Raw genomic sequence first — 15,008 nt, 5'->3', positions numbered from 1 at the left:
ATCTGGTAATTTCAGTATACTTACTACATGCAATTAGATCCCTGAAGCAGAAGCCTTTAAAAGCAGGCTATAAAATGCCCATGTATCTTTATTAAGCCCATTTTCTAACTGGATGGAGAAACTTTGCTTAGTAATTTTTAATTTTATAAAGTCTATATTTTCTCTAGACCAAGAAAAAAAAAATGGGCACTAAAAGCTTAGGTATAACAGGGTTATTTTTTCTGTCTCCAAATGATTAAATGCAATTTCATCTATTTAGGAATACTATAATTGTGGCAGCATTAGATAATGTTGGTAGATACAAAGAAAAGCGAAGGATAATGAGGTAGCAATTTATTTTTACCCTCTCTCTAAGTCAAAAATTCCTAATATATTCAGATCAACAATAAAAAATATTGCTAAATTGTCTCCTGAAATGGAATTAGATTTTCTCCCCAAGCATTAGCACTTTCTTGTCTTTCAGAGTGAGCCACTACTATGCCTTCAGAGGATTAATCTTGTGGCTTTATTTCAGAGCTGACTGCCATAAGGAGGTGCTATCAGGACAGGACACTTGTCAGTGTCCTTGCTCAAGGCAAGGGACAGGAGGACCTCTAGAATGAGAGCGATGCTCCCTACACTTCCTGCTGAGGAGGTCATAGGGAAGAGTGAGGGTAATTTTCATTACAGAATCAAATATAAAGTAAGTTCAAGTCACTCTAAATTATTCTATGCTTGCTAGAAAGTTAACCTTCTGAAGCTTCAGTTGGTTGCTGACATCTTCCAACCAGGCTTTCTGGGACCGCTCGGGTCATGGCTACCATACGGCAGGGCAAAACTCCTTCACAGCAAACATCCAGCTGTATTTTATAGTTCATTCCCTTTTTAAACAACCAGGTATCTGGGATTCTGTGTTAACGTTAGTAATGAATTTTCCAATATCTTCCAGTCACCTTTGCAACTTGCAAGTTGACTTAAAGGGGAACAGAGCAAGCGTCTGGAATGCACATCACAGTGTTCTGCCTCTTGGCCCATCCTCCCCCGTCACCCCCACCACCCCCCCCCCCCCCCAAAACCAGCATCGGCCTCTGATCTCCAAGAACCAGGCAAAGGCACAAACAAGCTCCCATTTCCCTCTGTGCAGCTCAGGGCTTGAAGGCTCTTCCTCCCTCAAGGAATTAAAAAAAAGTTTCAACTGTTAAAAATGGAGAGCAGATTCATTCTCCGGCTACACAGTTTTCCTCCTACTGTCTTATAGTCTGTGGATGCTAAATTACAGATTGCAGTTTAATTCGAATTCTTGGAGCTCTCTACATTTGGGGGTCACTTGGACAGCATTCAGGGCACACCCACAAGCACTCTGCATGGAAGCATTGGTATTCAGAAAGGGCAGTGACCTACAGATTAAAATCAAAAGAAAAAATCACCGAAATGAGGTGCAGCCCTCCTGCTTCCAAATGGACTTGGTAGAAGCAGTCAGAAGCTTTTATCTTTGAGGACACAGGTTTGAATTCTGTTCCACGGTGACTCTTCTCTACCACGTCTTGTCTTCCCCATTCTGGTATTCATTGTTTTTTCTCCTTCAGATCTGAATCTTTGACCTTATGAACTCCAGGTTCAAACAAACAAAGCTCTACCCTCCCCCCGCCCGCCTTTTCTGTGCGCCACCCTTCAGATCGTATTTTTAACATATTTGTGAAGCCATTAGTCAGAAAGAGGTCATTTCGCTGTGCATTGGGGTGCACTTTTGCATGAAAGTGCATTTACGTGCCTACAGCATAGAAAACATTGAGATTCCATTTGAATTAAGTAAACTTCTGAAGCCATTGGCTAGACCTCAGCTTTCCAGGGTTTTCTCCATGAAAACATATCTAATTTTTGAGAAAGATTAAATAGAGATGATAGCATTGTTCTGCACCTGACCTCAAACAGTGCCTGCATGTAGACAGCCACATGTTTCATGGCTTTGGGAGGAAAGGACACTTTGAAATTTAGGCAACTGTCTGGAGGAGGGAAAAGAGAAAGCGGGTAGAGAATTGGGAAGGAAAAAAACGATTTTTTTTTTATTAGATTCACAGAGACATACAAAGTTTTTAGGTATTTGTTTTAACTTCTCTGCCAAACATTTTCTCAACAATCTACAAGAGGAGACTACTTTTTACCCCCAGAATGATTATGGCCATTTTGCCCATTTTCCCAGGAGAAACTCGGCACCAGTGTCAGCGGAGGAGTGAGGTCTGATCGTAAGACTGTAAACTTTAAGGAAACACTCAGATAAGCACAGGGATATTTATACACACAAGAAGCAGCCATTGTTTTTCAAAGCAGTGAAAGTAAAAGTTGTAACTCAAGAGCGTTCTCTGTAGCCCACGTATTTCTATGTGTGCATGTAGACCTTGCTGGCCAGTCCACCATTTGGAAAACAAACAACCCATTGAAAGAGTGCCTTTGGATGTATTTTTACCAGAAATTCTGTCCCTGTTTCCGTGCCTTGAAAAGTACAGTGTTAGTAGACCAGCCTTTGATAATCAAAGTAGAGAATGATTTACCGCACAGAAATGTATATGAAACACTTCTGTTCCTTGCCCCTTGAACTTTGGAAGAATGGAAACGTCTAGCACCCTCCACCTTCTTTTTCTTCTGGAACTTGACCTGCAATTTAAGCCCTCTTCCTTAGCAAAGTACCTGGCAGTCTTTTTACAACTTTAGTCACAACGCTATTCAGAGAACTCACCGTCCTAAGGAGACGCAACAGCAACGTGTTTACACACAGTGGAGCATAGGCTGTTTGTTTAAAAGTACTGACAGTGGTCAAGTGTCCTGTCCTTCCTCCTCCCTCTTGAAATGGGAAGGGAATCGAGCCGGTAAACAGGAGGCAAGTGGGTACTGGACAATCTCCCCTCATACCCCAGGGTTCCCCAGGGCCCTGACAGAGCAGAGGGCGCGCGTGGTCCCCTCTGTCGGTCAAGCTGTGCTCCAGCAGGTAGCTTGGTTGAAGAGTCTGTCTAAGGTCGGTCTTGGTAATGATAACACACTTATTATTTCCAGTCCAGTGCAAAATGATGGAGAGAAAACTTCAGAAGTGGAAGACCTGAATCCTAACATACTTCTTCATCTCACATAAGGCAGGGAAAGAAAAGGAGGGGGTGTGGGAGTCTCCTCTTTTAGTGTTTACCGAACTTGGATGCTTGGCAAACAGGGAACATCGAGCTAATTGTTCTCGAAGCAGGAAATCTGTAGTAGAGGAAGCAGGTGTTGTGCGATGATTACCACATTTTAAAGTTACTGTATTAACTACTTTGCTCTTTTGAGGCCGACCCTGAAATAGTAAGCTTTTTGGAAGGTCCTGTCCCTTTTATGTATGGACTGACCCTAAATCAGTTGATTCTGAAGGAAGGAGAAAGCACTTAAGTAAACTTGAAACCAGATAGCATACGTGCAGCGGTGTTGACAGGATCCATTTTTCTTTATTTTCTTTATTTTTTATTTTTTGGCTTTCAGCATTCCATACTTTCCGAAAACTTGTGACTAAGAGTGAATTCTTATTTTTCAAATTGTTTTCAGACATTTCATGTTCATGTAAACTTGGCTTATTGATTTCCTGATTTTTCTTTATTTTTTTGTTTTGTCCATTTTATTTTTAATCAGCTACATCAAATGGGTCTTTGGAGGGCCTGGATAACCAGGAGGGAGGGGTGTGCCAGACAAGAGCCATGAAGATCCTCATGAAAGTTGGACAAGGTAAAGACCACCTGCTCCATGAAGCCACCATAATCTGGTTGAGTCCCCAACGAGTGTGGCACCAATGCCGTGAACGCCCACCTTCACGCACTCGTAGCCTAGTTTCGAAAGCACATCTTTCTCTGCACCTTGAGCCACTGACAGATTTCCTCAAGTCGGTGTAACAAACTTCTTTTATTGGAGTTTCTTCTCACGGTTAAGGTCAGCCAGGTACAACGTCCATTGCCATATGTGTGTGTACGTGTATCTCTATACACACTTTTTTTTTTTTTTTTTCTTATTAAAAGCAAAACACCTCTTTGGTTCAAAAAAATTACGCTACCCGGAGTGAAAACTTAGGTTTCTGCCATTTGGCCCATTTCTGCATCTCGAGTACAGAAGACTAGTTCACTGAGCCTTTTCCCACACAGATAACCTATTGTGCAGAAAGATTTATTCTTCTAATTAGAAATTGGTATAGTAGTCAGTCAACTTGCTCATTTAAATTGAAATGTCATCTGCAATGCTCTGCGTGCCAAATGCGAGAATCCCTATAGTTTCCACAGATGGCCTCACGATCTGAACCTCTGACATAAGTAGTACCACCGTTCCGTTTTAAAAGGAGAACTCTATTCTTGTATGTCACAGCACTTTGCATAAAGAATCTCACGTTCATTGCTGTCTGTGCCTCTTGAGATTGACACGCGGCAGTTCTTAGAGCTAGATCTCATTACGTGTCTGGGCTGTAAGTAATCATTTGTTCCTCGTATAGATGCGAGTTCTGCTGGGTCAACCAGGCATAATGATCCGACACGACGCCCAGAACTAGAAGCCGGTACAAATGGAAGAAGTTCAACGACAAGTCCCTTTGTCAAACCAAATCCAGGTATGGCAGCGTGAGTGTGTGTGGATGCGTCCGTGGGTCCCGTGAGCAAGAGGCAGAACAGAGTCCAAGCCCTTGGATACTAGTGGGATTAACTTGTAGTTCCCCAAGTCAGTAACCTTTGCTCGCAGGTACTTGTTATTAATGGCTCGATAAGAACAGAATTGCTCCTTCCCACAGAAGTTTCCCATTCAGAAGAATAGAATTTATCAGATGCAAGTGCCAATTATGAGCACTACTCACTCAGACCAAAGTTATTTTTATTGGAGACACTTAATCGTGCCTGTTGCAACAGTAGCGTAGAACCGATATTCACATGTATGTAATTAATGTTCTAATCCCTCGCCTAATTATGTCTGATCCACAAAGAGCCTGATTGATCCTCCTCTACATTTTAGGTGGTGGCATCTTAAAATATCGCATAATGCCGTGTTCTTCGAGTGGTTACCGTTGACATTTTTGTTTCACATTTTCAGCGTAAAATAAAATACCAGTCGGATCACTGGCTGAAGTTTAGAATACAGGATAAAGTTGGCCGCCATTGAATTTCATTTTCGTACCGGTCCTTGAGCAGATAGCTATGTATTTGTTTCCACGCTAATGACATTTCTGTACGGTAGCTGCTCCCCAACGTCAGCAGTCTCGTGTGAGGGACCAGCGTGCCTGTTGGTGGCATGTGCAGTCAGCATCTGCAGGCCACTTCCCCCACTTTACAAGCATCGTGGAGGGAAGCTGTTGTTTCTAATTTTCAATGGCAAGATGTGTCAAATTCTTGTGACACACCGATAAATGGATAATCTAATGATGCCAGGCAAGTTTTTAGTGCTTCCCATTTGGGTTGGCAGCGTGTTCAGCGTGAGTGTTTCTGCTGCCTTCCCAATATATTTTAGGTGTAAATCAAATAATACAAGCGAGTTACGAGCGGCATGTGTTCCCAGGGCCCCAGGGTCCCCTCAGCGCGCAGCAGGCAGGGCTTGTCTATCGAAAGCAGGCAGCGGGAGATGCTCGGGAAGGCCGGTGCCCAGAAGGGCAAGGGGGGCAGCGCACGGCAGTCAGCCCTGGCCCCAGAGGTGGCCGCTTCCTTTGTGTCCACCTGCTGTGGCTGGCGGTGGTTTAGGACTTGGGGCGGAAGCGTGGGAGCCTGTCCCCTCCTGTCCCCAAGGGTGGACGGATGGGGACACCTGTGGTTGAGAGCGGCCGGCGAGCCCGGGTCCCGTCCACGTCCCCTTTTGGGGCGATCGCCGCGTCCTGCCTGGTGCGCGCGGCTGGGAACCGAGGCTGGGGGGCTGCCATCCGAGCAGGGACAGCAGTAACTGGACTGCTCCTTTCCGTCCCCGGCCGCAGGTTCCAGCACAGATGGCAGCAGTGCCGGGCATTCGGGGAACAACATCCTCGGTTCCGAAGTGGCCTTATTCGCAGGGATTGCTTCAGGATGCATCATCTTCATCGTCATCATCATCACGCTGGTGGTGCTCCTGCTCAAGTACCGGAGGAGACACAGGAAGCACTCGCCGCAGCACACGGCCACGCTGTCACTCAGCACGCTGGCCACCCCCAAGCGCAGCGGCAACAACAGCGGCTCGGAGCCCAGTGACATTATCATCCCGCTGAGGACTGCGGACAGTGTGTTCTGCCCCCACTACGAGAAGGTCAGCGGGGACTACGGGCACCCGGTGTACATAGTCCAGGAGATGCCTCCCCAGAGCCCGGCGAACATTTACTACAAGGTCTGAGACGCGGCGGTGCCTTCGCTTTCCCAGAGGAAGCCCACTGTCCCGCCACCGCCCTGAGGAGGGTTTGATGACCCCCCCGTGTCTCGAATGGACTGGAGCACGGCGGGGGAGAGGGAGCACTCCTTCTCGGAAGAGCCCTGTTGAGTTGGACAGCTTACCTAGTCTGTAGCGCCCGGACCGCGGTGAAGACAGACGCCCACCGCCGGCCAGGAGACTGGCGTGGAAGGTGCCCGATGGGACCGCAGCGCCCGCCTCCCCCCTCCACCTCCAAGCCATGCGCCGCGGTCACCCGGGCCTGCAGGAAGCCGAGGGCGACAGAGCGGCAGCGGGCGTGGGGGGGACTGGGCGAGCCGTGAGCATCCCGGGCAGGTGTCCCCCGGGGCCGCGGGGCCTGGAAACGCCGCCTTCTGCCTTGGGCGTCCCTCCCGAGGAGCGTCCGGACTTGTCACACAGACCTCTGGCTGGGGGAGGCTTTCAGAGGTCCCGCGCCCAGTCCTCACCGTTGCACACACCCCTGCCGACCTCCGGGGCCCCGCAGTGCGAGCCCCTCACTCCACACCCCGCATCACTGCTGGCACACTCACCTTGGGAGTCTCCTGCCCCCACGCCACGGCAGCTGGAGCCGATGGGTCCTACACTTCTAGAAATTGTGTCTGCTACTAAGGAGCCTTCAGCTGCGGAAGACCAGAAAGACCAGGAGCTCACGGAAGGGGGTGGGCCGGGATGGGGGGTGGGGGTGGGGAGGGCTGTCTGCAAATGCAGTTCAATGCTGCTGCTGGTGTGTCGGGAGCAGAAAGTCGAGGGGGAACCCCAATTAGGTAGCACAGCACTTTGGTTGGCTGAGGTTTTAAGAGGCAAGTAGGAGACACCACGCACGCGGTGGGGTGGGGCGCCTTGGAAGGGATCCGCCGATCAAATGGCAACACGCAGGAGGAGCAGAGTCTCTCTCCACTGGGTAGGACAAAGGGGCATTGTCGTAGAGGGGCGGGCCGGGAGGGCCGCCGATGACAGATCTGGGCAGGACTGTTGTTGTACTGGCAATAAGGCGCATGGCCTCGGAGCTGTAGGAGAGTCGGTCGGCTTTGGATGATGTCTGAAGCAGACTCAGCTGCTATACTGATCACATTTTATGAAACACAGGGAAAGCATTTAGGAGAACAGCAGAGAGCCGGATCTGACCTAGAAGTTTACAAGCCAAAGGTCAAACAGGCTGTGATTCCATCATCATCCATGTTATTGAGGCATTCTCCTATGTGAAAGGTAGGTCAGATTCCCCACCCCCACCCCCCAGTGCCCTCCCCCCGCACCCCCACTTGAGCCTCACGACACTTTGGTTTATGGCGGTGCTGTCCTGTCCGGCTGCAAGGGCGGACGCGGAGGTACTGAGCGAGGCCACAGCCCGCACGCTGTGTCCAGGTGACGCATACTGCGAACTTCTTTGAGTCCTTAAAACGGAAATAAATCATGATGTCGAGGGGGGGAGGAAGATGGCACATATTTATAACAGGTATATAGAACACAAGGGATAGAAACTGACAGATTTGTACTAATATATATTTTAAGATTGCACACAAATCACACCAGAAAGACGTGAAATTCACTTGTGGCAATTACGTGGTCCCAACGCTCAGTGCTTAAAAAAAGAAAAATTGGACAGTTCCATCTGGGAAAAACATCACTCCAAAAATAACAATAACGGGAGTAAATACAAAAATAACCCAGTCCTCTGAAGGCATCTCACGTAACCGTAGACTAGGAAATACAAGCCCTGCATACCAGGAAATGGATGTTACCGCATCGTATATTTAACAGTGGCAAGATGTTCCGGCATTTCATTTCTGTGTTGTGTATTCCCTTGCCTTATGGCTGAAGTGTTCGCTAAAATCCACCGGGTCCCCTCAGAGGGGGCTTAGGGCTGAAAGTTTAGCTCCGGCCCCCTTCCCCCACCCCCTCCCCGCCCCCTCCCTTTTGGGAAACAAAACGAGTAAACAGGAAACCTACTTTTTATGTGCTATGCAAAATAGACATCTTTAACATAGTCCCGTTACTATGGTAACACTTTGCTTTCTGAATTGGGAGAAAAAAAAAATGTAGCAACAGCATTTTAAGGTTCTCAGACCTCCAGTGAATGCCTGCAAAAATGAGTTGTCACAGAAATTATTCCTTCTCTATTTCCTGAACCTGAAAATGATGTTGGTCCAAAGTGCGTGTGTGTGTGTGTGAGTGGGTGAGTGGTATACATGTGTACATATATGTATAATATATATCTACAATATATATTATATATATCTATATCATAGTTCTGTGGAGGGTTGCCATGGTGACCAGCCACAGTACATATGTAATTCTTTCCATCACCCCACCCTCTCCTTTACGTGCATTCGTACAAGATTTTCTTGTAAGCCATCAAAAATTACCTTTAGGATGGGGGAGAGGGGCAAGAAGGGGAAACATGGGAAATAGTCTGATTTTAATGAAATCAAATGTGTGTCTCATCAGTTGGCTACCTTTTGGTTATATATGCTAAACTGTGAAAAATCAGATGAATTTGATGAAGAGTTACCTGCAACCAATGGAAAAGTGTTCTGTGCGTCTGTTTTGTGTCTGGTGCAGAATATGACAATCTACCAACTCTCCCTTTATTTGAAGTTGGTGCCGCTTTGGAAAGTTACTGTAAATGCCTTGCTTGTATTCTCATCCCTAGTCACCTGACTTTGGAATTTGCACCATAACGTTTAACTGAAGATGCTGTAAATAGGGTTCAGATTTTACTGTATATGGATTCGGGGTGTTACAGTAGCCTTATTCACCTTTTTAATAAAAATACACATGAAAACAAGACAGAAATGGCTTTTCTTACCCAGATTGTGTACATAGAGCAATGTTGGTTTTTTATAAAGTCTAAGCAAGATGTTTTGTATAAAATCTGAATTTTGCAATGTATTTAGCTACAGCTTGTTAAACGGCAGTGTCTTTCCCCCCTTTGCACTGTAATGAGGAAAAGAAAAACGGTATAAAAGGTTGCCAAATTGCTGCATATTTGTGCCGTAATTATGTACCATGGATATTTATTTAAGATTTCGTTGTCCAATTTGTAAGTAACACAGTATTATGCTTGAGTTATAAATATTTTTGTTCTTTCTTCATTTTATTTTAATGGCCTGTCCTAGGTTTCCAGCCTCCTTCCACATTGCAGTCAGCCCCCAGAAACGGAATCCGTGAGGTCCCATTCCACGTCTGTTTCAAACTGAATTTGTTCTTAAAAAAATAAAATATTTTTTTCCTATGGAAAAAGCGCCTTCAAAGTATTTTCCTTTCCTTCCTTTTTCTTTTCTTTTTTCTTTCTTTTTTTCGCTTATTTTAATTTGCTTTCTGCTCTGTTTCTCTATAATTAACAGTTATCCAGAGCCTTCTGCCCGTGGGCACCTGTGTGCCCATTTTTTCCCAATCAGGACAGTCACATAACATGAATGCGAACCTTGCAGAGGGCCACGAGGGAGCCCATTGGTTTCCCCATAAAACTCGAGCTCACATTTCACAAATCATCTGATCATAAAGTTTTGTAAAGTCCTGAACAGAACACCTCCCTAGTCTCCCTGGATCCCCCAGTCTTGAGTAGTGACCCAAGTAAGTGACCAGAGGAAAGGGAGGCAGTCAAATGGACTTTAGTTATCTCAACGCCTAATTCCAAATCTAGTTTCCACTCGAGCAAAGCAGTTTGCTGTCGAAGCCTTCATTTTTCCTCACAGCAGGATCCCGGAAGGAAGGAAGGAGTCCAATGTTCACCAGCGCTAACGTCGTACAAAGAAATCATGCTTTGTGACACCAGATTGAAGCAAGCCAGAGGCCAGTGGTGACTTTAACCGCGTTTTCAATGCTGGCCTTCCTTCGGAAGATGGCGGGGGGTTGGGGATGTCTTCCCCTGCGCTGGTGGGCTTGGGGTCTTAAGACTGATCTGCAGACTCCCCACCCTCCGGGGAGACCTTCCTCACCCAGAGGTGTGGAGGGCAGAGCAGCAGTCAGGGCAGAAGCAGCTACCCGTGACCAGAAAGTGCTCAGATTTCTGGCTGCGTTACCTCGGGCCCCTCCTTACCTTAGGAGGGGGGGTGTGTCCGGATGGGGAAGGCCCCAGCACAGAGGAGCCCGATGCTCCAGACTGTCTAGCCACAGATCACAGCCCCAGCCAAGTGAAGAATTCCAGTGTTTGAAAAGCCCCACCCTCCCCCCAAGAACGCCTCACGAAAGGCTGGTTTTAGAGGCAGCGATCTGAGCAGCATCTTCCTAGCGTACCTGTACTAAAGAAATGTTTGTGGTATAAATGCTTTCCTTCCCCCTCCTCCCCGCCCCGGGCTTCTCCAGGAGCCCACGATTTCAGGTGGCGCTGGAATAATAGTTCCATCCACTCCGTCATTTTCCTCCGTGGCGCCTACCTGCCCCTTCACGGCAAACCCAAGTTCCAGGGCACAACTTACAGCCAAGTGACTAAGCACAAAGTTCCACCCTACATACCAGTATCACTAATGAGCGGTCTGGGTAAAATGAAAGAACAACAGCCAAGTAAGTACTGCGTTTGCAACTTACATCGTGGCCTTTGCGGGATTACAGTTTAAATTACCAAACACCCCACCTCATTGTTTCCACCCTCTTTTCGAAACTGTGTGTCCCAAATTGGGCAAGCCGAACTCCACTAAGAAGTGAAATGCACCCACTTGTATTCTAACTGGCGGGAAGGACACTTACAGAAACTTCTCCCGGAGGTTGTCACAATCAGGTGCTCTTAGTTCTGTCTGAAAGGTAAGCAGGCTGCTGTAAAGTCCCTGCGCTCTCCACACCCGCCACTTTTCCATCCCACTCTTCAATTGTCAGGTTCCTTTTTGGCACAGCAGTTGCCCCTTCGAACACTGTGATAAAGGTGCCCGGTGGAAATCAGAAAAAAATCAAACTACCAGTCGCCAGGTAACTGCTGTGCACCTTGCTGTCAGTCTCTGATCCTAACCCAGAGAAGAATCAGTGAAAGTTAAAAAACAACCCAGAGAAGTAAAAGTCATTTCTCTAAAGTGTGTAATAAAAGGATGATCACCCTACTCTTTCCTTGGGTAGCAAATACGTCTTCAGATGGCTCAAAAGGAAACATAATTGCTGCTGTTGTGCAAAGGACATTAACCTGTGTATTCCGCTGGTTTTGGTTTCCAGTTGGTTTCAGATAATGTTTGTGGTATTTATGCTCTAGATGTACTTGAAGGCGATTTTTTTTTATGTTTGAGAGAGAGACGGAGCGTGAGTGGGGGAGGGGCAGAGAAAGAGGGAGACACAGAATCTGAAGCAGCCTCCAGGCTCTGAGCTGTCAGCACAGAGCCCCACGCAGGGCTCGAACCCACAGACCGCGAGGTCATGACCTGAACCAAATTTGGATGCTTAACCGATTGAGCCACCTAGGCGCCCCTTGAAGGCAAATTTTCAGCATTGTAATGGCAGAGTCTTGCCTATCCTACTGATTTTTCTAGGTAGAGAAGTATTCATCAGTGATGGGGAGGATATTGAAATACTGTATTTATTTGTAATAAAACATAGCATACCAGGAGGAGGAATCAAGTTTTGAGTGATTAAACCGCACCCCAGAAGCAAAGGATGCGTGCTTCATTATGCTGTGATACATTAACAAAATCTCTTCAAAACAATTCTTGACATTAATTACATTTTAAAAAACAGCCAACACCCTCATGAGAAGAATGCCCATCTATAGACGTACACAGTATGAGGGAAATAATAATACCAACACAGTTTATGAGCAATCATCATAGATGGTCGATACATGCGTTAAATGCGGGAAAGGGGAGACCTCGCTTGCGGCTGTGTTTCTGCCGCTGATGCTTCCTCGGTCTTCCAGAGCGTCCCAACACGTTCTGTGCGCAGCCGCCTCACCTGCAAAGGGAGAGGGTGGGACTCCCACGCACTGAAGGTCACTTGTAACTTTTGCACGATTTGCAGTAAAGCCGCCCGCCTTTCAGCTGAACAAAAGTGCCTTGATGTAAACTGCTCCTTCTCCCGGCATCCCTGGGGCAAAGCTCTGAAGAACTACGGGGGTTCACAGTCGCACCCTGCCCACTTTGGGCTGCCCTTGACCATCCTCCCACCCCCTCCAACAGGATCCCACACGGGGCTCAGGGCCCTGCTGTCCCCTGCCCCTTCCTGGCGAGGAAGGAAAATTCAAATAGAGACACTAACTGGCAGTGGATGCACGCTGGTAAACACTGGGCGCTATGCTCCTGGGTTTGCAGCCTTTTATTCATAATTGTTAACTAGATCTTTTTTTCTTCATTTACACACGTTTTCAGGTCACTGCAAGCAGGCCCCCCCAGCTTCTATTTAAATACTTCGTGGGAGGGGCGCCTGGGCGGCTCAGTCGGTTGAGCGTCCACTCTTGATTTCCGCTCCGGTCGTGATGTCACGCTTCACGGGATGGAGACCCACATCGGGCTCTGCGCTGAGTGTGGAGCCTGCTTGGGATCCTCTCTCTCTCTGCCCCTCCCCCGTTCACGCGCATGTGCGCACACTCTCTCAAAATAAATAAACTTTCAAGTACATATGTGCATACTTCGTGGGGACCCACCTCGGGCCAAGCAGCAGTGTTGGTGGCAGTCTCTTCCACCAGCTTTGCTCCATTTCCTTGTAGACTTCAGACTCACTCGCTTGCTATTTGATTCTTTCCATGCTGGTATCTGGAACACATCCCTGTTAGGTATACCTCCTCTATTGTTTATACGTCTGCCTCTGTTATCTAAGGCAAAGAATTGTATGACTGAAGAAACATCTTTTAGTTGATAATAGAGCCATTCTTTCCCAAGCACCATTGGTACTTCATACATGACAAGAGTTTTCTATGTGTGTGTTTTGTTTTCAGAGCGATGGGGACTCTATCTTAAAAAGTCCAAGGACAGTAGAGGGGGATAAATGTCATCAAAGACAATCGCTTGAAATCAACTGAAATCTTTTTAAAAAAAAATTTTTTTTAACGTTTATTTATTTTGGAGACAGGGAGAGACAGAGCATGAACAGGGGAGGGTCAGAGAGAGGGAGACACAGAATATGAAGCAGGCTCCAGGCTCTGAGCTGTCAGCACAGAGCCCGACGCGGGGCTAGAACTCACGGAGTGCAAGATCATGACCGGAGCTGAAGTCGGATGCTTAACCGACTGAGCCACCCAGGCGCCCCAAAATCAACTGAAATCTTAAGCAAAACCCAACAAGACTGCCCTTCAGGTATATCATTTATTTGTATACAAGGGCGTCAATAATGCAGCCTGAAAGGGAGACCCAAGAGAGTGGTGGAAATTAACGTCTGGCTCTAAGATCCACCAAGGGGAGAAAACTAAAATGAAACAAAAGCCAACAAAACGCTACAGAAGGAGCTGGTCGTGGCTTCCCACGCCCTCCACTTGGGTAAGTATCTGGTCTCCCGATTCTTCCCCATCTGGTGAGTCTGTGTGTTACTCAAGCCGCTAAGGAAGATGCGACAGGTTTCCGTAAACGTAACTCCCGATTTCTGTGTCTTCCGTGTGTAGTTTTAATGCAGTTTGGATTGCGTTATACCCTTTGGCTGAAGTGCCATGGGACCCCAAAGCCGTGTCCGCTGGGACGCCTCTGTCTGGAACTCCTGGCTCCCTGCGGGAACCCAGGCACAGCCTTTCCTCCACCGAGGCCGACCCTCGGGATGTGGGTTCCTCTGGATGCCGTTGGGGACTGCCCATGCTTCAGCTCAATTATACGTGCCTGGTTTGGGAGTGCAGCTTATAAAACACAACAGGTCAAGAAACAGTATCCCTGGAGCGCATCAGCAACGAACACCCACAGGTTGGGAGAGAATGATGACGGAGGGACAGAAAGAGCACCGGGGGCCACCAGCCTCAGTGGGACCAACCTTTCATCAGACTGGCCCAAGACACTACCCGGGAGCCCACGTGGGCAAGCAGACTCACGCTCATCTACTCTAGAAGCTTCTGTCCAGTGAACAGACACGCACACACAATTTGTTTGCTTATCCCACACGCATCTACATAGCACTTCACGTAAGGAGGGGCAACATGAAAGAGAAAATCCCTCCCAATGGGGAGCTCAGAGCCCAGTCGGCAACCCAAATCTTCCGCGAATAACAATTAGGAATCTCACACGCCATCCGAAGGGAAGGAGTGACAGTTACAACCCCTGGAGGTTGTATTCCTGGAGCATCTTCTTAAAAAAAAAAAAAAAAAAAAAAAAGTATTAGTCTGTTAGTAGACTTATTTTCATCACCTGCGGGTTAAATTTCTTTATGTTCCCGCGGGTTAAATTTCTTTCCTTTTAAATCTTTCATTACATCTATGCCAACTGGCTGGTTAGGATGCTAAATTTAGTATAACTGTTCCTCCAAACATCTCAGGAGTTTGCCTTAAGTGCCTGCCTATGGCCTTAAAGGGCAAATCAAAACATTTCCAATTGGTTTCCAGCCCACACTGCAATGTGTACGTGTGTTTGAAGGACTGCTTCTTGGCTATAATTGGTAGTTTTCCTCTAGCTCGTTCTGAGGAAAGAATCGCAGGGAGCTTTATGTCTGCTAACGGTAGTTAGCACGGAGCGCGGAAGCAGCAGGGGGAAAAAATGAAGTCTGAGCATCTGGGATGTTTGCCAGAGTGACCTAGAAGGTACATGGAACATACG

At 47.3% G+C, this 15,008-nt stretch overlaps 1 protein-coding gene across 2 annotated transcripts in view; it reads left to right on the top strand.

The window, feature by feature from the left end:
- Window positions 1–9,609, top strand: part of EFNB2 (ephrin B2) — a 45,156-nt gene extending 35,547 nt beyond the window's left edge. Inside the window, exons 3-6 of one of the 2 annotated variants that reach the window (XM_042979936.1) lie at window positions 3,628–3,720; window positions 4,472–4,585; window positions 5,927–7,028; window positions 7,456–9,609. In XM_042979936.1, coding sequence (XP_042835870.1) covers window positions 3,628–3,720; window positions 4,472–4,585; window positions 5,927–6,315 — 596 coding nt within the window. In that variant the 3' untranslated portion in view covers window positions 6,316–7,028; window positions 7,456–9,609. The remainder of the gene's footprint in view (window positions 1–3,627; window positions 3,721–4,471; window positions 4,586–5,926; window positions 7,029–7,455) is intronic. The other variant, XM_042979927.1, reaches the window with a different exon arrangement.
- The last annotated feature ends 5,399 nt before the right edge of the window (window positions 9,610–15,008 follow it).

The sequence above is a fragment of the Panthera tigris genome, chromosome A1 (genome assembly GCF_018350195.1).
Source record: "Panthera tigris isolate Pti1 chromosome A1, P.tigris_Pti1_mat1.1, whole genome shotgun sequence".
NCBI classification, from domain to species: Eukaryota; Metazoa; Chordata; class Mammalia; order Carnivora; family Felidae; genus Panthera; species Panthera tigris.
Note: the sequence above shows the minus strand (reverse complement) of the source record. Positions and strands in the feature narration are given on the sequence as shown.